The following is a 19,222-nucleotide window of genomic DNA, read 5'->3' on the forward strand; positions in this document are numbered from 1 at the left end:
CTGGCCCTATTTCAAAACAGTCTTCGCTCGATCGCTGGAGGAATACATACATAGGTGGAAAGAAAGTGAAAATGAAGGTTTTCGTTGCCATCTGCGTGCTGATTGGACTGGTGAGTGCTCGATACAGATAAACGGCGACCAGGACCAGAATAATTCAACGCCTTCCCTTGGGTTATAGGCCTCCGCCGACTATGTGGTGAAGAACCGACACGACATGCTGGCCTACCGCGATGAGTGCGTCAAGGAGCTGGCCGTGCCCGTGGATCTGGTGGAGAAGTACCAGAAGTGGGAGTACCCCAACGACGCCAAGACCCAGTGCTACATCAAGTGCGTCTTCACCAAGTGGGGCCTGTTCGACGTCCAGAGCGGTTTCAACGTGGAGAACATCCACCAACAGCTGGTGGGCAACCACGCTGACCACAACGAGGCCTTCCACGCCTCCTTGGCCGCCTGCGTGGACAAGAACGAGCAGGGATCCAATGCCTGCGAGTGGGCCTACCGCGGAGCCACCTGTCTGCTGAAGGAGAACCTGGCCCAGATCCAGAAGAGCCTGGCCCCGAAGGCCTAGTGGCTTAGGTCCTAGTTGGACGGATGTAACGATAAGCATTAGTTTAGTTAATAAAGTAATTGATTTCCCATACAAGTTCGAGCATTCCTTCTCGATTCAGTGGGGAAAAACAGAATGTAGATATTTCTTCTTCAATGGGGGCCTCAATTTACTTATTAACAACTCCGAGTAGCAATTACATTGAGGATATGCTTTTAGGCAGCCAAACTAAACTAAAACTTTGGCCAACTACTTCCATTCGTCATGTTGCTGTACACCAAGGAACTTGTGATTCCGCGGCCGAGACCAGGACTACTGCGCTTCAGGAACAATCCGCGTGGTATTAAGTTTCGGGAAAAACTGTGCAACTCCTTTGCCCACTCCAACATCCATGGGATGCAGCACGTCTTCGGGGAGCAGCATCTCTGGCAGCGCTGCCTGTGGCTCGCCATCGTCCTGGGAGCGGTGATCACAGGATTCAGTCTGTACACCGTGCTGATGCATCGCCACAGCGAGCAGCTCCTGGTCAGCCTGATAGAGACCACCCAGTTGCCAGTGTACCACATCGACTTTCCAGCTGTGGCCGTTTGCCCCTGGAATCATTTCAACTGGCAGAGGGCTCCGTCGGCATTTATCCGCTTTCTGCCACGTCATCCGAATGCCGAGCTCCGGGAAACATTTCGCCAGCTACTCGCCAGTATGGACATTATGAACTTCTCCAACTTTAACCGGATACGGATTCTGACCAAACGAAATCTGACGGGAATTAGTTATCTAAAAATGACGGACCTGATGAACTTCATGACCTATAGATGCGATGAACTCTTCGTCGCCGATTCCTGCGTCTTCGATGAGACTCCCTACGACTGCTGCAAACTTTTCGTACGGGAGCAGACGGTGAAGGGCCAGTGCTTGGTCTTCAACTCCATGATTTCGGAGAACTCGCGCAAAAAGCACCTGATTAACCAGTTCTATCCCCACAAGCTGAGCACCGCTGGCGAGGATTCGGGCCTGAAGTTCACGATCAATGCAAGCTACTCCTTTATGAACAACATAGACGCTCTGACTCCATTTGGAATGAATGTAAGTCCCTTAGTTGCGTCACAGTTTGCTCATATTTTGTTTAATTTTATTTTTTGGTTACTAAGCTCATGATTAAGGAACCACGCCAGTGGTCCAATGAAATGATGTACCACCTGTACCCGGATACGGAGAACTTTGTTGCTGTGCATCCGCTGGTCACGGAAACCTCTCCAAATACCTATGAAATGAGTCCCAAAAAAAGACGTTGCTACTTTGATGTGTGTATAGCTTGCAACTAATAGGAAAAGATAATCATAATAATAATTCCTTACTCCATAGGATGAAAAGAACCCTACCTTCCAGAACACTTCGTTGACTTATAACCGCGAAAACTGCCTGGTGGTGTGCCTCCACTTAGTTGTGTGGAAGACCTGCCAGTGCTCGCTGCCAGCTTTTCTGCCTCCCATTGGTAATTATCGTAATTATTCTATTACATTTTAAATTTTTTTTTTTTTTAGATGGAGTTCCGGAATGTGGAATCAACGATGCACAATGCTTGGGCAACAATTCCGATATATTCACTTACGTGAAGATGGGTGATCAGGAGAAATACATTAACGACTCACGACAGGGTCACTTTTGTGATTGCCCAGACAATTGCAATTCACGGCTGTACGAAATGTCACTTAATGTGCGCAAATTGGATTAGTAAGTTCAATGTATATATTCTTAAAGAACAGATAATTAAATTCCCCTCTCTTTTAGCCCAAAAAACTCGACAGATCAATTGATAAAAGCCCAGGTTTATTATGGCCAACGTGTCATGACCAAAATCATTACGAAACTCAAGTACACCAATATAGATTTACTGGCCAACTTTGGCGGGATCATAAGTCTGTATATAGGGGCCTCCGTCATGAGTTTTATAGAGCTTTTATTTGTGCTGGGAAAACTGATGTGGGGTTTCATCAGAGATGCGCGCATAAAATTGAAAGAGTATACTAAGTAGCTTACTTTAAAAAATGATGTAAAACTTTGCCGTAAACAAGTATATATAACATTATTTCTGTTTAGTTTCCTGGTCCGTGGGATAGCGTATATAGATAGCCGGATGTGGCACTGTAGCCGGCGTCTCTGGCAGTTGGTCCAAGTAGGAGCAGCCGATGGCCAGGGCGCTGCCATCGGAGCTGAAGTTGAGCGTGGATATGGAGGTATCGTATTCGTGGAACTGACAAAGGCGCTTCTTGTTGAAGCCATCCCAAATGTTCACAATGCCATCGGATCCGCCAGTGGCGAACGTCTGATAGACATTGTGGAAACTCAAGGCATTAACGGGGTAGATCTGTTCGATATTCTGCTCCCTATTCCGGTGGCACTTGAAAGCGAACTTGCGGCGCTGCACCTCAGGATCGTGATCCAGGTACTCCACTGCCACCCGTCCCTCGATGGAGGACATCACGTAGCCTTCTTTGTTGGGGAATAGACGAATGCAGCGGGTCTGGTACTTGAGCGAGGACTCCCGCTTCATGATGTAGCTGTCCATCTTGCGAAGGTCCCAGATGAGCACCTTGCGGTCGGAGGTGGCCACCACGATCTTTTCGTCGATCACGGACATGGAGTACACCTTTCCGTTGTTCTGTTCGAAGGTTCCAACGCAGCGCTTCTCCCGCATGTCCCACAGCTTCACGGTATTGTCCCAGCTACCCGTGAGGATGCCATTGACATACTCGGCGTGCTCCACGCATCTGATGGGCTCCTCGTGGGCACCAATTATGCTTTCCGCCTGGGTGTTGACATCAAAGAGACGCAGCTGGTTGTCCAGGGAGCCACTGACCACGTGCACTATGTCCTGCGGATCGTTGGTTGAATAGGGGATTGTTAATGTGTACGAAGGAGTCTCACCATGAAGGCACAGTCGAGAAGAGGGGCATCCTGCACGAATTTCTGACGCAGCTGGTTTGCCGGCACATCATAGAATCTAAGTGTTCCGTCCCAAGAAGACGCCGCCATGTATTGATTCGATTTGGGGCCGAATTTCACAGCGGAGATCAGGTCCTCCGGCGGATTGTTAAGCTTGAACTCTGGGGGACGCATTTTGTCAAGTTTTCTGCTAGCAACTTGTGGATAATAAAACAATAAATTCAAACAGAAACTGCTTAAAACAAATCAAACTCCGAATTTGCACGGCGTCTGGAGAAGAGATGCGAGTATTTCGATATCACTATCGATACATTGCATATTTGCATCAAGGGGACTCCCTAAACAGGTACACTTTTAATAATGTAAAAAATTTTACAAACCCCTGTTAAACCAATATAAATTTAGTTTTTGTGGTAAGTATCTATCTGATAAATACACCCTCTCATTATGAGCATTGTAAGCTTGCAGTCAGCAGTAACCGATAACCGATATCAAGCGATCGATTTGGCGGCGAATCTGCCCATCTCTATAAGCGACGCCACTCAATTCAGAAGATACAATTATTATTTCGCGGTAAATAGGAGTAATAACCGCCATGGAGGAATCGCACGACTTCCAGTTCGTCCTTCCCCTGAATGCATCTGATCTGATCAACTCCAGCGGAGATCAGTATTACGTGAAGGAGATTTTTGGCGCCCAGGAGATTCCCGCGAAACTACAAGGTAAGTTTCCGTTTTCGCGGTTGGTTTTTAAATTGAGTACAGTTTTCGGACGCGCAATCTTCATGTTTCCTTCCCAGAATGCAAGCGCAAAGTGCACTTGGGCGATCCTTTTTATATATTCGAGCACTTCGACTTGTATTACTCGATCATCGAGGCCCGCGGTTCAGATGGCGCCTCTGCACAGAATCTAATGAGGTCCTTTGACCTGCTCTACCTGACCGTGGAGAAACTGTTCCAAGACTTGCAGCCCCTGCTGACGGCCAGTGAGCCCATGTCTAACCAGCAGCGCAATAGTTACCTCAACCTGACCAAAATGACGCTGTTCCTCCAGGTGAGCACCGTCAAGAAGATCAACAACAGTGTCCAGCAGGCCATGCGGGATCAGCAGCTCAATGTTCAGAAGAAGCGTGCCAAGCCATCGGAGGGATTGGAGCAGTTTCCCAACTGGGAGGTTAAGCGCGGCAAGTTCTTGGTGCAGCTCTTCAACGTGCTGCAGTGCCCGCTGGAGAAGCTCTGGAGTCCGCCCGTAGCCGAGGAGGACTTTATAAAGTAAGAGCAAAGCATTTAGCATCCTATTTCTTCGATCTGCAATGTATCCATCTTCCCCAGTTTGCTCTGCGACCCCTGCTATCGAACAATCGAACTTTTGCCGCTTCGCATGGACAACAAACACGTATTCGACACGATCTTCCAGATCTTGGGCACATCGATCAAGCGCTTTAACCAGGCCATGACCTTCCCGGTGCGCATTCTGCAGATCCTACGCGGTACCGAGCATGCAGCCCATTCAGTAGCAGCTGGAATTTTGCTTCTGCACGAGGAGTACGGAATTTCTTCGGTCTTCTCCATTCTAATCAAGAGCATTGTGGATGCTCTAAGGATGGACAGTTCTGACTCTTCGGTGTCCAAACACTTCTCCAATTTCCTGGCCGAGTTCTCGAACATAGCACCTTCGCTGATCGTACCGCACCTGGAAAAGCTGGCGGAAGATTTACTAGATTGTCAGTCTCACACGCTGCGAAATTGTGTGCTCCAGATCATCGGCGACACCGTGGTTAGCGAACTGACCTCGGAGGATCTTAGCGAAGAACTGAAGGAAGTACGCAATGAGTTCCTCGAGCACCTAATGGCCCACATCCTAGACATTTCTGCACACGTGCGCTCCAAGGTGCTCAGTATCTGGCATCACCTGAAAACCCAGCACGCCATTCCGCTTAACTTCCTGACCAGAGTGCTGGAGGAAGCCATCGGAAGGTTGGAAGACAAGAGCTCGCTGGTGCGGCGTGCCGCCATGCATCTGATCAAATCCGCCCTGGAAAGCAATCCATACAGCAGTAAGCTTTCCATAGATGAACTCCGTGCCAAGCATGAACACGAGGTGCAGGCAATGGAGAAACTTAATGAGGTACTCGAGGAAGAGCGCAAGCAGGAGGAGAAGCTCAACGACGAGTTTAGCAGCTTGGCGCCCGAACTGCTGCCTTTCATAGAGGAGAACCTTACGGAGTGTGAGTTCATGCAGTTCCGCTAGTTCGACGTATATATTAAAGTTTATTGTTATATTACAGTTCCCGATATGCAGTTCGACAAGGAGGAGAGCGACGAGACCTTGATGGAGCGGATCATTCCGCTGATGCGCGAAAAGAACTACAAGGATGTTATTGTTCTAGTGCGAAAGGTAGACTTTTTGGCGGGAAATCAGAATATGAGGTATGTTGCTAATCAAAGATGGTTTTGTTTTACCATAAATATATTTACTTTCCAGTTCCTTACTGAAGCACGAGGAGCATTGCGTGTATGTGCTGGCCTTGCTAAAGACATATCACCTGCTGGCTGCTGGATTTAAACAGAGCGTATGTTTAATCTTAGAAAGTTATATTCCCTTCTAACCAAATCTTTTAATTTAGAGCGAGGAAATGCTGCAGCAAATCAAAACGGTGCAGTTCCTAAAAGACAGCATTGACTTTGCCGTCTTGATGACTTCAGCCTTCCCCAAACTGCACGAGATGCTCATGTCCAAGACAAACACGGATGTTTTTGAGGCGGTGGACTTGTTCACCACCGGGTACATGTTCGGAATTCACGGCACGGAGTCGGGAATGCAGAGAATGCTGCAACTGGTCTGGTCTTCGGACAAGGAGAAACGAGATGCAGTGTCGGATGCCTACAAGCGCGTTCTGTTCTCCACGGACCAAACGGGTCGCGCTCATGCCATTAAGGTGGTGCAGAACCTGTCGAAGTTTCTTTCGGAAATCGAGTATGGTCACTACACGGCCTTGGAGTCGCTGATGACCGAGTGGGTGTTGGGTGGCGACATCGATGCTGCTGTCATCCAGGTGCTCTTTGAGCGCTTCACGCTAAAACTGGAGGGCACTACATCCAACGAATCTCGCCTGTCGCTCCAGCTCCTGATAATGGCCTCGCAATCGAAGTCTAGTATTGTTTCGGCCAACACTGCCATCATCGAGGATATCGCCGTCGGAGAGCGGGTGCGTCGGGATCCACGGATATTTACCTCCTGTCTGCAGCTGCTGGTCAACTCAATCGATGCAAACAACACTGCCAAGTATTATAAGCGTCAGAACAGCGATGCAGAATTCGTGGGAAAGATCACGCGGCTCTTCCTCGACTTCTTTTTCCACAGAAGTCTATACGACTTCGACGCACTGGCCATGAGTGTTTTTGAATACTTCTATAGGATGTGCCAGGCGCCGGATGTGATTGCGCAGCAACTGGTGACGGCTTTACTCAAGCAATTCAATGAGAGCTGGCTGGTCAAGGAAGCGGCTGCAATAGTTCCCTCTCCAGACAAAGCGGATACGGAAACTGTTCCGGACTCGCAGCCCTTGGAGATTCCGCATTCGCAGACCCTTACTCCCACTCAGACTCAAGCTGATAGCCAATCGCAGATGCAAGGCACCTTGATTCCCGTGTATCTCGTCTCCCGCTTAATCTTTTGCATCGGCTACATGACCATCAAGGAGATGATCTTTCTCGACATGGATATCTATAATAACATGAAGTATCGCGACGAGCTGACGGCTCTTGAAGAGCGTAAAAACCGCAATCAGCAGGCGGGAAGTTCACATAATGCGGCCAGACTTACGCTTAATATGTCAGCGATGGAGGTGCGCAAGAGGCTGTCCGGAGTGGCAGCGGAACCACAGCAGGAGCCAGACGACGATCTGGTGGGAGCGACTGCAGAGGACAACATCGCCGAGGAAATCCACGGCATCTGCGAGGACATGCTGCTTTACAACCCGGATGCTCTGCTCTCCAAGCTGGCGCCATTTATCATAGAGATTTGCAAGCGTCCAGGTGAGTTTGGTGATCCCACGTTGCAACAGGCCGCTACTTTGGCTCTGGCCCGGCTCATGACCGTCTCCTCCCGTTTCTGCGAGTCCAACATGAGCTTTTTGATGAACATCCTCAACCTAACGAAGAACATTCGAATCAAGTGCAACACGGTGGTGGGGCTGTCGGATCTCACTTTCCGTTTCCCAAACATCATCGAGCCGTGGACGGGGCACTTCTACGCTCAGCTGCACGAATCGAACACCGAGTTAAGGCTAACTGCCGTCAAAATGCTATCTCATCTGATCCTCAACGAGATGATACGCGTCAAGGGTCAAATCGCCGACATGGCACTTTGCATTGTGGACGGCAACGAGGAGATTCGCAATATCACCAAGCAGTTCTTCAAGGAGATAGCCAACAAGTCGAACATTCTGTACAACGTCCTGCCAGATATCATCTCCCGTTTGGGGGACATAAACCTCAACCTGGATGAGGACAAGTACCGCATTATCATGTCCTATATCCTGGGTCTCATCCAGAAGGATCGCCAGATTGAGACGCTAGTGGAGAAGCTGTGTCTGCGCTTCCCGGTAACGCGGGTGGAGCGTCAATGGCGCGACATCGCCTACTGCCTCGGCCTGCTCACCTACAACGAGCGAGCTGTGAAGAAGCTAATGGACAATATGCAGCACTACAGGGACAAGGTCCAGGTGGACGAGGTTTATCAGTCCTTCAAGCTCATCATTAGCAACACCAACAAGTTGGCCAAGCCGGAGCTCAAAGCTGTAGTCACCGAGTTCGAGAACCGACTGAACGAGTGCCTGCAAGTCAACCCGGATACCGCTGCCCAGGGTGATCAAGAAAGCACTCCAGAAGGTCAGGGCAACAGAACCAGAGCGGCGCCAAGGACAAAGAAGGGTGGTCGCAAGCCGGCGGCCAACAGGAACAATACTGTGCGAGGACGCGGAAGACGTGCTCGCCGGGATTCCACCTCAGAAGAGAGCTTCAGTTCCAGCAGCAGCGACTAGTTCGTGCTCCATCTTAAGTTACGATCTGAGCGGGTTTTTAATGATGTACAAAGATGGTTTTTAATAAAATAGTTAATAGAACCTATTATTGATATATTTATTACTTTGAAGTCAACAAACATCTAGTAAACTACTAAGATCCGTTTCCACATCCATCAGAAAGGGAACAAATATTTGGTTGCACTAAGCTACTGGGATGGGGAAACCAACACACGTAAATGGCAATACTCTAGACGCTTTGGAAGTACTAAGTTTGGTGGTTGCGTTCATGTTGTCTCTGGGCCTCCGACAGATGAGCACTGGGCACTGGCTTCACTTAATTTTCTTGCGAAGGGAGCGCTGGAGGGCAGGACCGTCGTCCGCGGTGCTCAGCGCAATGGCAAACTGGGCGGCGTAGTAGGTGATCATGATCTGGAGGCGGGCGCAGGGCAGGGGCACGCCCACGAACATGGTGACCGCGATCAGGGCGTCGGAGATCACAAACAGAATGGCTCCGATGGCACAGAACACGGCGAGGAAGTTCCTGGAGTCCACGGCGCGGGCCAGCGATCTCCACAGCATTGTGGTGATCAGGAAACAGTAGATGGGCACTCCGATGATGAGAATCTCGTCCAGTTTCGTGTGCACGAAGTAAACAACTGGGGGTTTCAAATATTCCAGGTAAGGTATACGTATATAATGACCAGTAAACTTACAAAGCGATACGGCCACGTACAAGAGCAGTCCAATGAACCACTTTATGGGCTTCCAGCCAAAGGCGCTGATATAAAACACGTGCGCCACTCCAAAGGAGATCATTCCGAAGGGAAAGAGATTTATGTTGAGCAGAGCATCACCACCACTCGAGAAAACCAGACCCAATAGAATCCAAAGTGAGCGACGGTATCTGTTAAAAATTTCTTGTTAATAAGTAAGTAGTATATAGTATTTCGATGCTATAAAGCTTACTCCTTCTTGAGCGAGATTCCCTTGGCCACCACATAGAATACAAGCGCGAAAATGGGCAGGCATTTGAGCACGGTGGTCCATAGCTCTCCTTGAGGATCCTTCCTCACCAGCGAGAAGTATAGGACAATAGTAACCAGGAATGGCACCAACTTTGGGCCTTGCGACTTAGCCTATAATCGATACATAGTACATAATTTTAAATATATTGCTTTAAGTATTTACAATAATTATCTTAATATGATTACGAGGCTTAACATGTTGCCTGGTCTTAAAATAGCTTAAACGATTATAACAAATCGAGCCACGGAGGTCCAAACTACAGCCAAATCAAGTGATTAGGGAAATCGAACCGTTTCGGGGGGCAGATTAGATTAGGGTTGGTTCTTGGGGTTGGCTCGACGGAACCTCGTCACCAAACATAAATGGGCTTTGCATGGAATTATTAAGGGGGGGTCTAATGGGCTCGGGTGGTGGGCGGCACTCGAGTGGTCCTTCAAACTTTCGCTTTCAATGCAGGAGCTTTCGAAGTGCGCCCGTCCGGAGAACCGAGAGATGTGCAAGGTCAAGGACGAAGCTTTGTGTGCTGCGTCTTGGTTCCACTTTCTGCGTTTAGATAGAGCATCCGCAATGCACACATATACATATTTCGCATAATTTCTATATTATCAATGAAGCTTAAGACCGTGAGATTCCTGAATTCCAGAACCTGCGCTACTTACGAACTGCCCGAAATCGTTCATTGCGGCCGTAATTAGTGCAAATTACAACTATTAGAGAGGGTTAAAAAAAAATCCGAGCCAGCCAAGCTGCACTTTCACACGATGCGAGCGCGGAATGGAAAATAAACAAAACTATACAGTGCCCCCCCGAAAATGAAAACAATGGAAAAAGAACACGTTGCGCACGGTCGGCCAACGTCAATAAACTGAGGCGTATCATATACATTTTCGATTCGCTGGACTGAAAAGTTTCCGATTGCTGGAGAGTGAAAAGTTTTCAGCCGGACATGTGGTGTGCAGCATATGCAGCATTCTGCAGATACGGATATCCCACAGATACAGATACAGATACATTTTGCGGGCCCAGGAGGGCAGATTGATTATTTCTTACCTTTGCCGTTTGGTGGAGAGCGGGAAACTCGGAGAGCGCTGCTCACGCAACAGGTTAATTGAGAATTGACCGTTGGGCAGAGCTTTTCCGCCAGCATCAGAATGTATCCGTGAGATACACTCATGCGCACTCGCTCTCCGCTCTCCGCTCTCTTTGTATCTTCAAAACAATGCAACAACCTCTGCACACTTTCACTTGCCAAAGCTTTCTCCGCAAAGCTTGGCTGGCTCCGGACTTTTTCGCCACCTTACTGTGGCCCAAAGTTCATTCCGTTTCGGATTGTGGCATTTTTCAGGCGTGCGAAAAAATTCCTCAGCGCTCCAAGAATTTCCACAGCAATTTTGGTCACTGCTTTAAAGTGAGCATAAAGCCAAGAGGCCAGCGAAAGAATTTTTATTTTCTTAACCAAGTAAGTGCTAGCCCAAAAGTATGCTATTGTTAGGCGTTCGAGTGTCCCAAGTGGAAAAACCTTGCTTGATTGAGCTGGAAAATTGTGTATCCGTGGGTGCTTCCTGCAGGCAAATACACACTCCTGTAGAAAGCAGGAGGTGGTGAAAATTAAAGCTGACCAGTGTGACACACATCGGGCAGCAGCAGCTGGCGGGGATTGGGGCAGGAGCGGAGCTCGTAAATTATGCAAAACGAAATTATGGTAATGCCACTGGCCAGAAAGCACGAGTGGGATCCTTGCCAAGAACGAAATAAAGAAGGACTGCCACACACTTGACCTCCAAGGAGCAAAGCCACACAAGACACTGCAGGGACTCGAGCCTATGTGGGCCACCAGTGGGTGGTGCACGTAGCAGGCCAGCCACCCACTCACACAAGTGCACGTTGAACTTGAGAAAAGAGCAGAGAAAAGCCCCGGGCGGAAAATGCACGATACACATCGATTAGATGACTGTATTTCCGGAGAAAACACACATCTCAATTATAATTTCACTTGAATTGATTAAATGCTCTTAATGGGTTTTTGAAAGTATTGAAAAGTGTTCTTTTTATCTCATACCTCAAATTATGCAATAAAATGCAAACGCGTATTTTATCAAGTTTGATTGATTTGCGTTCAATAATTGAATTGTTAAATTGTATAAGCCACTAATTGCACCACACAAATCCCCCAAAATAGATCGAATAGAGGCCACCCGAGAGGCGAGCACGCGACATGGCGTGTCCTTTCTTCAGGCGTGCGGACTCGCTGACACGCCAGCCCTCGGTCATCGCCGAGCCTGGTGGCCACTGGGCGCTCGAGGACGAGGAGCTCTCGGACGACGCCCTGACCCTCACCCACCTCCAGATGGCCATCCAGCTGCTGACGGCGCCGTCGAACGAGGATCTCAACACGGCTGTAACGTCTTTGGTGGCCAAGTACCGCCAGAACTGGCCCAATATCCACAAGCTGTAAGTAAGCATTATAAGAAATTATATACTAGATATAAACTATATCTAAATATACCCTAGCAAACTGGATCCGCAAACCTTCAAGAGCTGTGCCAACTATGACTACTTGGCGGACATCCAGGAGCTGCTGCTGAAGATGGACGAGGCCAGCGCCAGCGAGATTCTGGTGCTGCTCGGCGAGGAGCTGATCACCTGCTGCTGCACAGGTATCATTGAAAGAGCCTTCCGCTGCCTGGGCACCGATCTGCAGGAATTCCTGGGCTCCCTCGATGGCGTTTACGATGTGCTGAAGCTGCAGGAGGTCAGACTTATAGATAATGTTCCTACCTAAATGCTAAACTAAGTCCGCTTTGATAACCAGGAGGACGTCACCGATACCGGATTCGTGTGTGCCGGCGAGGGCGAGCTGATCTTCACCTCGGAGCGCCCGGTCATTGCCTGGTTGCTCCTGGGCTCCCTGAAGGCGCTCACCCGCATGCTCTACAAGGTGGACGTGAACATCAAGATCGAGCCCGTGGAGGGCGATGCCCGGCGGTATCGCTACCTCTTCTCGCTGGTCAAGGACAACTCCCAGACCATGCTGATGGGTCGTCCCACTTCCGTGAGCAAAACCATCCCGGAAACGGTGCAGCGGAGCAACTCGAGCAACGCCTCCGACCTGCAAATGAACTCGTCCAGCTTCTGCAAGATGTTTCCCTGGCACTTCATCATGAACGAGCAGCTGGAACTGGTGCAGTTGGGCAGGGGATTCAGCAAATTGTACAAGCCCTACATGGCGGACTTTGGTTGCCAGGCGACCACCTACTTTGATTTCAAACGACCCAAGGGATTGACCATGAAATTCCGGGACATCGTGAGGCGCACCTACACGCCTTTCCTGATCGGTTTGAATAATCCGCCGGGCGCTGTGGATTTCCCGGCCATTGGACTGGAGATCAAGGGACAGATGGTGCACTGTCCCGAGTCCAATTCGTTGCTCTTCATTGGATCCCCCTTCCTGGACGGCCTGGATGGGTTGACCTGCAACGGACTCTTCATCTCGGACATACCGCTGCACGACGCCACCAGGGAGGTGATCCTGGTGGGCGAACAGGCTCGGGCCCAGGATGGACTGCGCCGGCGCATGGACAAGATCAAGAACAGCATTGAGGAGGCCAACTCGGCGGTGACCAAGGAGCGGAAGAAGAACGTCAGTCTGCTGCACCTCATCTTTCCCGCGGAGATCGCCGAGAAGCTTTGGCTGGGCTCCTCCATTGACGCCAAGACGTATCCCGATGTTACGATCCTGTTCAGCGACATCGTTGGCTTCACTAGCATCTGCTCGCGGGCCACTCCCTTCATGGTGATCAGCATGCTGGAGGGGCTGTACAAGGACTTCGACGAGTTCTGCGACTTCTTCGACGTGTACAAGGTGGAGACCATCGGGGATGCCTACTGCGTGGCCAGTGGACTCCACCGAGCCTCCATCTACGACGCCCACAAGGTTGCCTGGATGGCCCTGAAGATGATCGACGCCTGCTCGAAGCACATTACCCACGACGGCGAGCAAATTAAAATGAGGATCGGCCTGCACACGGGCACTGTCTTGGCGGGAGTGGTGGGCAGGAAGATGCCCAGGTATTGCCTCTTCGGGCACAGCGTCACCATCGCCAACAAGTTCGAGTCGGGCAGCGAGGCGCTGAAGATTAATGTTAGCCCAACCACCAAGGAGTAAGTGGTGTACTCTACTGTCCATCTCCACCTCTATATCATGTTGCTTTCCCTACTTTCAGTTGGCTGACCAAGCACGAGGGCTTTGAGTTTGAGCTGCAGCCGCGGGATCCATCGTTCCTGCCCAAGGAATTCCCCAATCCCGGCGGCACCGAGACCTGCTACTTCCTGGAGAGCTTCCGCAACCCGGCTTTGGACAGCGAGCTGCCGCTGGTGGAGCACATCAATGTGTCCATGAAGACCATATCCGAGGGCGGCGATGCCTAGACCCCCCGTAGCTCCAATCCCCCCGTAGACCACCCACACGCTCAGTAGTCCTAGTTCGGTGCACTTGTATTGTGGTTTTGCCTGTTGCCTGCTTAGCCTAGAATCAATAAAATATCCCATTCGAATGGTTGCATTTCAGCATAGAGATGAACACATTTTATTGGTTGAGACCGAAAATTCAGACCTAGGCGGCCTTCTTTTTGGCCTCCTCCGCCTTGGCCTTCACGAAGGCCCTGACCTTGTCGCCGATCTTACTGGCCATCATGCACTGGTGTCCGCGAAAGGCCCACACATCCGTGGGATTCTTCTGCGCGTTGTCGTCCACGCAGCTCTGGGCGATCTGAAGGGCCTCCTCCTCGGACAGGTCCATCTTGAACTGCTTGGCCAGGCGGTCGGCGTGGTAGCCCTGTTGGTCGCAGAAGATGCCCAGCTTGATGGCCGAGCAGGTCAGGTACTGGCGCACGTCGGGCTCATTGGGGAAGATCAGGTTCTTCAGCTGGGAGATCTGGTCGTTGCTCAGCGGATTCTCCTTGAGGCAATCAACGCGGATTTTCCTGATCTCCTCACCAGTCTTGGGCGTCCAGTCATCGGCATGGGCCTGTTTCGAAAGAGGTTTCACTTAGTTAGTACACAGTTCGAGCTATCTACTATCTACTTAGATAAAAAAACTCTGAGCTATTGGGCAATAAATTGTATTTAACCTTAAGAAATAAATATTTATGATTCATCGTTTTTTGCTTGACTACAAATTGTTTTGTTAATTCATTTTGTAACCCCCTATATCAAGGTACACATTGAGTCAAGCCTGATCGGAATTTTCCGGCCTGCGTTAAATAAATGATAAATTATGCAAAACTGTGAGACTTTGTAGCAATAGACATCAGCAATAAATGTGAGCACGTTAAACTTTTTATTTTATCAGCACATTCTACAATTTTGAAATTTTTTGAATACATTTTGAATTTCTTGCACTGGTTGGTTTTGAGTTTGGGTATTTCATAAATCAAGTTCCAATTGGATCAGTTCGTTCACATTTGATTGATTTGAAACATATATACTATACACACCACAGCACAGAGGGCCAGAGCTACGATCAGATACTTGAGCATATTGAGATATAGTTAGTTATAGTTGCACGATCGCGGCGAAGTTGAGGTTCTGAACTGAGGCGCCGACGGCCAAGTGCCTGACTTTATAGCTTCAGATCGCTGGATGTCTATATATGTATGTCTATATATTTCTATCGCTCTGTATGTCAAGAGTTCAGTTGCTTATCATCGCTCCAGTCCAGTTCCTAGCCACACTGTTTGATTGCATCCCCGCCAGCTGATAAGTCTGGGATGAGACCCAGACTTGGATTCGATGTGAGCATTTGCTCAGCTCTATTTGCTATGCAAAAGCGGTTTGCCGATTAACTTGTTTATTGAATAGATTTTCCGATAATCCAGCAGTGGGTTGAGTTAAGTGATTCCTCAATTGAATTATTTCGAAGAAATTTACTTCCTGTTTCGTGAAATCTAAATGCATCGACTGCTTCAAGATTATGAGTTAAATGATATTGCCTTGTATTGAGCTAAAATTTAAAGATAGAAAACTAAAAAGGTAGAAAACTATAAGTTTGAAAATATATAATGAATACCATCTGTTCAATGTTAATCACGTAATATGGTTTTTCCCAAAAATCAATCATATTCGAACTGGAATAGTATTTCGTAGATTTTAAACAGCATATTCATTTATGCTTAATTTAATATAACTACAAATTAATCTGCTGTTTTATCTGTGTCTGAACTGAAATTAGATTAGTAAATCTGCCGTTGGGTATGACATTGCACTTGACCCGTTATCAGTGCCTTGGATCGAGTCAATCCCCCGATTTTCCATACAAATGCCGAGCTATATAGATAGTATAGCTTATAGATAGCTTTCACCCATTCAAACCGAGGAGCGATCCAAGTGGCCAACTGTCAATTCGACGGCCATTATGCAAGGCCATGCAATCGTGTTTAATTAAATCAAATAAAATTCACAGCTGGCCGTCGCGTTCAAAACTAAATAGTGCCCCCGGCGAGGCAGAGATGTCATTACTCTGGGTTTGGGATGAAGTCGAGCACTACATGGGCATACATAACACGGGTGGTAAGTATTGAGCCGATGGGAACGAAACCACGCGCCCTTCCAACTAATAACAGTTGCCTCAAAGGGGCGTGCAACTCCACTATTATTACTATTCCAGGGGGAGGAGGCGAGTCCTCTCAACTGAGGGTTAGATAGCGGGGTTAAAAAATAGGAAACAGTGTTTATGCGAATAGCCCAAACAATGGTCATGATTACCATCTTCATAGAGCTCTCAATTTCTCTCCCCCGGCACTCGGCACTCGGTTCATGTTATATTATATTAGAGGAATTATTCAGAACATATATACAGACAGTTGGGTGAAAATTATATTAACACCCTGAGAGCGTGTCAATGGCCAAAGTCAGGAACTGAGTATCTTGGCCAGCTCGAATTACTCGGCTGAGAGTGGGAATAGGATTTGGTATGGGGATGGGGACTTAGATTGGAAAACTGCAGTTAACGATTGTATAATCGGCCTGTTGGAGGTGTCAAATGCTCGGCTGCCGGAATTCGCAATATTGTATAAATTGTGAGCTGCTTGAGCCATTTGTTGTTTGAAATTTGAGTTTCCGGCTGGGAGGAGAATGTGATATGCCGTTTTTTGTGACACTAATTTTGGATAATTTCCTACTTGGCGTGTGTCATATGAGAGGGTTTTGTTTTGGCAGTTCATGTTTGAGAATAAAATTTATGCATACTAGCTTAAACTATTTTATTAACCTCTTAGCCTTAGTAGTACTATTATCTTGGCCTCCGCTGTACGCATCTGCATTTGACACAACACAATAATTCTAGCAACTTGCCAGCAGAGAATTCGCTTGACAAAATGCCAGGCCAGCAGTGGCAAACATAAAGTTTGCTTGAACTTTTAACAAAATTTCACGTTTCCATGGCTTTCCGGTTGACGTGTGTGCTGCTTCTTGCCAGCTTCTTCCGCAAGAGGAAGACTTCCGCCGCAAGAAAAGCAAAATGTAATTTCATGGCTCGCTGAACGAATCCGAATACATGAGAGTTCAAAGTTTCAGCTTTTCTGCTGCCCCTGCCCCCCTCTGCGCTGCTTTCGCCGAGGAGAGCAAAGACGAGCGAAGGATTCTGTCACAGGATGCTGGCAGGACTTGAAAGCGCAGGAAGTTATTTAATGAGATTTCCTTGTGGCTCAAAGATAAGTCGAAGGAGCGATTCCGAAGCCTGCAATCTTGTAAAACAATATGCAAAGCAGGCGGGCTGCTGGGCGGGTGGTTGAGTGTGCTCTCTGTATCTGCGATTGTTATTCTCCGGCTGAAAGGGATACGCACAGGACGAAGGACGAAGGACCAAGAACGAGAACCGAGGGACGAACGACAATTGTTGCACACACTCGAAATTAAATTAACTTTTTTCGACCCTGTCCACTTTGGAGTGCCGCCGTCGCCTGCATTGTTCACAACCAACTGCCGCTGACAGTTCCAAGTTCCTTGTTCCCAGCTACCAGTTACCAGCTACCACTTACCAGTTGCCAGCTTCCACTAGCAAGGGGAGACTGAGAGGAGTTGGTTGCGACCTGGTGGGCAGCACACCGGGGAAACCTTACAGAACTAGAGACAATCGCATCCGCCGATTGCTCAAATATTGGGCTGGGGTCGCGGCAACCGAAAGCAAGCAAGAGGCGAATCACAATCCAAAAACCAAATCCAAAACCAAAACCGAAAAAAAACACAAAGCAAACAAATCGCAATCGAAACGCATGAATGGGGCAATGACGCAAGGAAATCTCATTAGCCGCATGTCTTCAAGTTTCAGTTTTAATTTTGTACAATATCTCGGTGTGTTTGTTGGCTGTGCTGTGTGTTTCGGGTGAAAAGATCTTTCTCTGTATATATTTTCGGGGGTCTTGATCAAATAATTTTGCGGCCACTGCACGTTAAATATTTGTCAACATTTTAAGGCACTTTTCCATTGTTCCCCCGCCGGAGATCCTCCCTTTTTCTGCTTTTTTTTTACCCACTGAATCAGAAGCAGTCGAGTTGGCCACTTGAGATGTCCAGCCGTCGGAGTCATCAAAAGAGCACCGAGAGACGAGTCGCTGGGTTGGGAGTATGTGGTCAAGTCGAGACCGGGGTTAAGTAAAGTAGCAATGATCCCGCGGTGATTCCAACTTTCCTCGTCGATGGCCAACGGCTACTTATTACACCGCATGTCCATCTTAACTTCTACTGACACACGGTGAATACCCTTTCAAGTTCGTAAAATAATAACTTTGATAGCTATAAAAGTATCTGTGCTGAGTATCTTTAGGATTTTTCTATTGACTTTTTACTATTACGATAAACAATGGTTTTAGATTTATCTATTTTAAAGTTCTATTCCAGTTTTATTGAATAAAGAAATGTATTCCGCTCAATTGATATCCTATTTGTTTATCCCTTTAATTTTGGAATCCTTCTAGATTCCCTGCTGATTCTTTTGAGCTTGTGAGGTAGAGCATCTATAATTTCCCATATCTATTTGATTGATTTCCATTTCTTGCTACGATTTTTGTTGATTTCATTTCCATTGTTGTTGCCATGCTGCGCATGTTGCCTTGGCTGTTGATGATTACTGTGTGCCACTGTGTGCGCGCCTCATATTGTTTGTATTGGACCGCCGCCCGTTCAGCCCCTCTTCCCACCTCTCTCGACCACCTCCCTTCTCACTGCCCCGCCTCCATGGTACCAACCCCAACCCCTCCCAGTCACCCTGCCGCTTCCGCCATCGGGAGCCGCTGAAGCGTGAAGAGAGCCAGCCAAGCCGACGACATAATGGACATGTTTCAGCTTTTGTTGGTGGCAGCACTGCAGAGAAAGAAAAAAGGTGGTACATCCTTAATACATTTATCATTATATGTTAACTGTAGTGAATTGTTAAAATAGGTGTTCATTTTCCCAAGGAGATATTTTTCATAATATTTTCTATCACATTCTTACCATCTCAACGTGAAATAAATCTCTACACCTTTTTTTAATACCCATGACTATTTTCTCTCTCTGCAGCAACAACAACTAAGTAAGTTGTCATCGCCAGCGCTGCTCAACTAATTTGCATATTTGGTCGCAGTAAAAACACTTTATAAGTGGCCACCCAGGGCAGCAGCCTGCGTGTGTTTGTGTGTAGATGT

At 48.0% G+C, this 19,222-nt stretch overlaps 7 protein-coding genes across 11 annotated transcripts; 4 read left to right on the forward strand and 3 right to left on the reverse strand.

Annotated features, from left to right (window-relative positions):
- The first annotated feature begins 12 nt into the window (after positions 1-12).
- On the forward strand, positions 13-690 carry Obp99a (Odorant-binding protein 99a). 2 transcript variants are annotated; one of them, NM_143450.3, is made up of 2 exons: positions 13-110; positions 179-690. In NM_143450.3, exons 1-2 carry the CDS (start codon positions 72-74, stop codon positions 566-568), a joined length of 429 nt encoding a protein of 142 aa, NP_651707.1. In that variant the 5' UTR covers positions 13-71; the 3' UTR covers positions 569-690. The 2 variants fall into 2 exon arrangements, with proteins under 2 accessions (NP_651707.1, NP_001287586.1); NM_001300657.1 differs by having other exon boundaries at positions 179-641.
- Positions 691-811: 121 nt separating this feature from the next.
- ppk19 (pickpocket 19) lies at positions 812-2,579 on the forward strand (the record flags this gene model as incomplete). The annotated part of the gene is made up of 5 exons (NM_143451.2): positions 812-1,630; positions 1,696-1,848; positions 1,910-2,039; positions 2,089-2,278; positions 2,336-2,579. The coding sequence occupies 5 exons, from the start codon at positions 812-814 to the stop codon at positions 2,577-2,579; spliced, it is 1,536 nt and encodes a 511-aa protein (NP_651708.2).
- Positions 2,363-3,777, reverse strand: Bub3. 2 transcript variants are annotated; one of them, NM_001300658.1, is made up of 2 exons: positions 3,473-3,777; positions 2,363-3,419 (listed from the first exon to the last, which is right to left on the reverse strand). In NM_001300658.1, the coding sequence occupies exons 1-2, from the start codon at positions 3,662-3,664 to the stop codon at positions 2,631-2,633; spliced, it is 981 nt and encodes a 326-aa protein (NP_001287587.1). In that variant the 5' UTR covers positions 3,665-3,777; the 3' UTR covers positions 2,363-2,630. The 2 variants fall into 2 exon arrangements, with proteins under 2 accessions (NP_001287587.1, NP_477381.1); NM_058033.4 differs by having other exon boundaries at positions 2,489-3,419.
- A 229-nt stretch (positions 3,778-4,006) lies between these two features.
- On the forward strand, positions 4,007-8,613 carry Cap-D2 (CAP-D2 condensin subunit). The gene is made up of 6 exons (NM_143452.3): positions 4,007-4,212; positions 4,290-4,761; positions 4,822-5,717; positions 5,778-5,919; positions 5,975-6,062; positions 6,117-8,613. The coding sequence occupies exons 1-6, from the start codon at positions 4,086-4,088 to the stop codon at positions 8,532-8,534; spliced, it is 4,143 nt and encodes a 1,380-aa protein (NP_651709.1). The 5' UTR covers positions 4,007-4,085; the 3' UTR covers positions 8,535-8,613.
- CG7582 (uncharacterized protein) lies at positions 8,597-10,634 on the reverse strand. 2 transcript variants are annotated; one of them, NM_001260429.1, is made up of 4 exons: positions 10,593-10,634; positions 9,483-9,652; positions 9,230-9,420; positions 8,597-9,172 (listed from the first exon to the last, which is right to left on the reverse strand). In NM_001260429.1, exons 3-4 carry the CDS (start codon positions 9,330-9,332, stop codon positions 8,847-8,849), a joined length of 429 nt encoding a protein of 142 aa, NP_001247358.1. In that variant the 5' UTR covers positions 9,333-9,420; positions 9,483-9,652; positions 10,593-10,634; the 3' UTR covers positions 8,597-8,846. The 2 variants fall into 2 exon arrangements, with proteins under 2 accessions (NP_001247358.1, NP_651710.1); NM_143453.2 differs by lacking the exon at positions 10,593-10,634 and adding an exon at positions 10,202-10,397 and having other exon boundaries at positions 8,597-9,420.
- Positions 10,635-10,858: 224 nt separating this feature from the next.
- Gycalpha99B (Guanylyl cyclase alpha-subunit at 99B) lies at positions 10,859-14,114 on the forward strand. Its single transcript, NM_057740.4, has 5 exons — positions 10,859-11,001; positions 11,722-11,993; positions 12,054-12,294; positions 12,355-13,703; positions 13,766-14,114. The coding sequence occupies exons 2-5, from the start codon at positions 11,758-11,760 to the stop codon at positions 13,968-13,970; spliced, it is 2,031 nt and encodes a 676-aa protein (NP_477088.2). The 5' UTR covers positions 10,859-11,001; positions 11,722-11,757; the 3' UTR covers positions 13,971-14,114.
- Obp99c (Odorant-binding protein 99c) lies at positions 14,092-17,667 on the reverse strand. 2 transcript variants are annotated; one of them, NM_001276148.1, is made up of 2 exons: positions 17,579-17,667; positions 14,092-14,568 (listed from the first exon to the last, which is right to left on the reverse strand). In NM_001276148.1, exon 2 carries the CDS (start codon positions 14,338-14,340, stop codon positions 14,155-14,157), a length of 186 nt encoding a protein of 61 aa, NP_001263077.1. In that variant the 5' UTR covers positions 14,341-14,568; positions 17,579-17,667; the 3' UTR covers positions 14,092-14,154. The 2 variants fall into 2 exon arrangements, with proteins under 2 accessions (NP_001263077.1, NP_651711.1); NM_143454.3 differs by lacking the exon at positions 17,579-17,667 and adding an exon at positions 15,038-15,140.
- Between the last annotated feature and the right edge of the window lie 1,555 nt (positions 17,668-19,222).

Source organism: Drosophila melanogaster, chromosome 3R, assembly GCF_000001215.4.
Source record: "Drosophila melanogaster chromosome 3R".
NCBI classification, from domain to species: domain Eukaryota; kingdom Metazoa; phylum Arthropoda; class Insecta; order Diptera; family Drosophilidae; genus Drosophila; species Drosophila melanogaster.

Bases quoted from the DNA above. Each gene is read 5' to 3' on its own strand.
- Gycalpha99B (NM_057740.4), top strand. From the start codon at position 11,758: ATGGCGTGTCCTTTCTTCAGGCGTGCGGACTCGCTGACACGCCAGCCC. The intron at 11,994-12,053 runs GTAAGTAAGCAT...AATATACCCTAG, and splicing joins TGGCCCAATATCCACAAGCT to CAAACTGGATCCGCAAACCT. The intron at 13,704-13,765 runs GTAAGTGGTGTA...CCCTACTTTCAG, and splicing joins GTTAGCCCAACCACCAAGGA to TTGGCTGACCAAGCACGAGG.
- Bub3 (NM_001300658.1), bottom strand. From the start codon at position 3,664: ATGCGTCCCCCAGAGTTCAAGCTTAACAATCCGCCGGAGGACCTGATC. The intron at 3,420-3,472 runs GTGAGACTCCTT...AACGATCCGCAG, and splicing joins TTCTCGACTGTGCCTTCATG to GACATAGTGCACGTGGTCAG.
- Cap-D2 (NM_143452.3), top strand. From the start codon at position 4,086: ATGGAGGAATCGCACGACTTCCAGTTCGTCCTTCCCCTGAATGCATCT. The intron at 5,718-5,777 runs GTGAGTTCATGC...GTTATATTACAG, and splicing joins AGAGGAGAACCTTACGGAGT to TTCCCGATATGCAGTTCGAC. The intron at 5,920-5,974 runs GTATGTTGCTAA...TTTACTTTCCAG, and splicing joins GCGGGAAATCAGAATATGAG to TTCCTTACTGAAGCACGAGG.
- Obp99c (NM_143454.3), bottom strand. From the start codon at position 15,079: ATGCTCAAGTATCTGATCGTAGCTCTGGCCCTCTGTGCTGTG. The intron at 14,569-15,037 runs GTGTGTATAGTA...CTTTCGAAACAG, and splicing joins CTCTGGCCCTCTGTGCTGTG to GCCCATGCCGATGACTGGAC.
- CG7582 (NM_143453.2), bottom strand. From the start codon at position 10,222: ATGAACGATTTCGGGCAGTTC. The intron at 9,653-10,201 runs GTAAGTAGCGCA...TATCGATTATAG, and splicing joins TGAACGATTTCGGGCAGTTC to GCTAAGTCGCAAGGCCCAAA. The intron at 9,421-9,482 runs GTAAGCTTTATA...AATTTTTAACAG, and splicing joins GGAATCTCGCTCAAGAAGGA to ATACCGTCGCTCACTTTGGA.
- Obp99a (NM_143450.3), top strand. From the start codon at position 72: ATGAAGGTTTTCGTTGCCATCTGCGTGCTGATTGGACTG. The intron at 111-178 runs GTGAGTGCTCGA...CTTGGGTTATAG, and splicing joins TCTGCGTGCTGATTGGACTG to GCCTCCGCCGACTATGTGGT.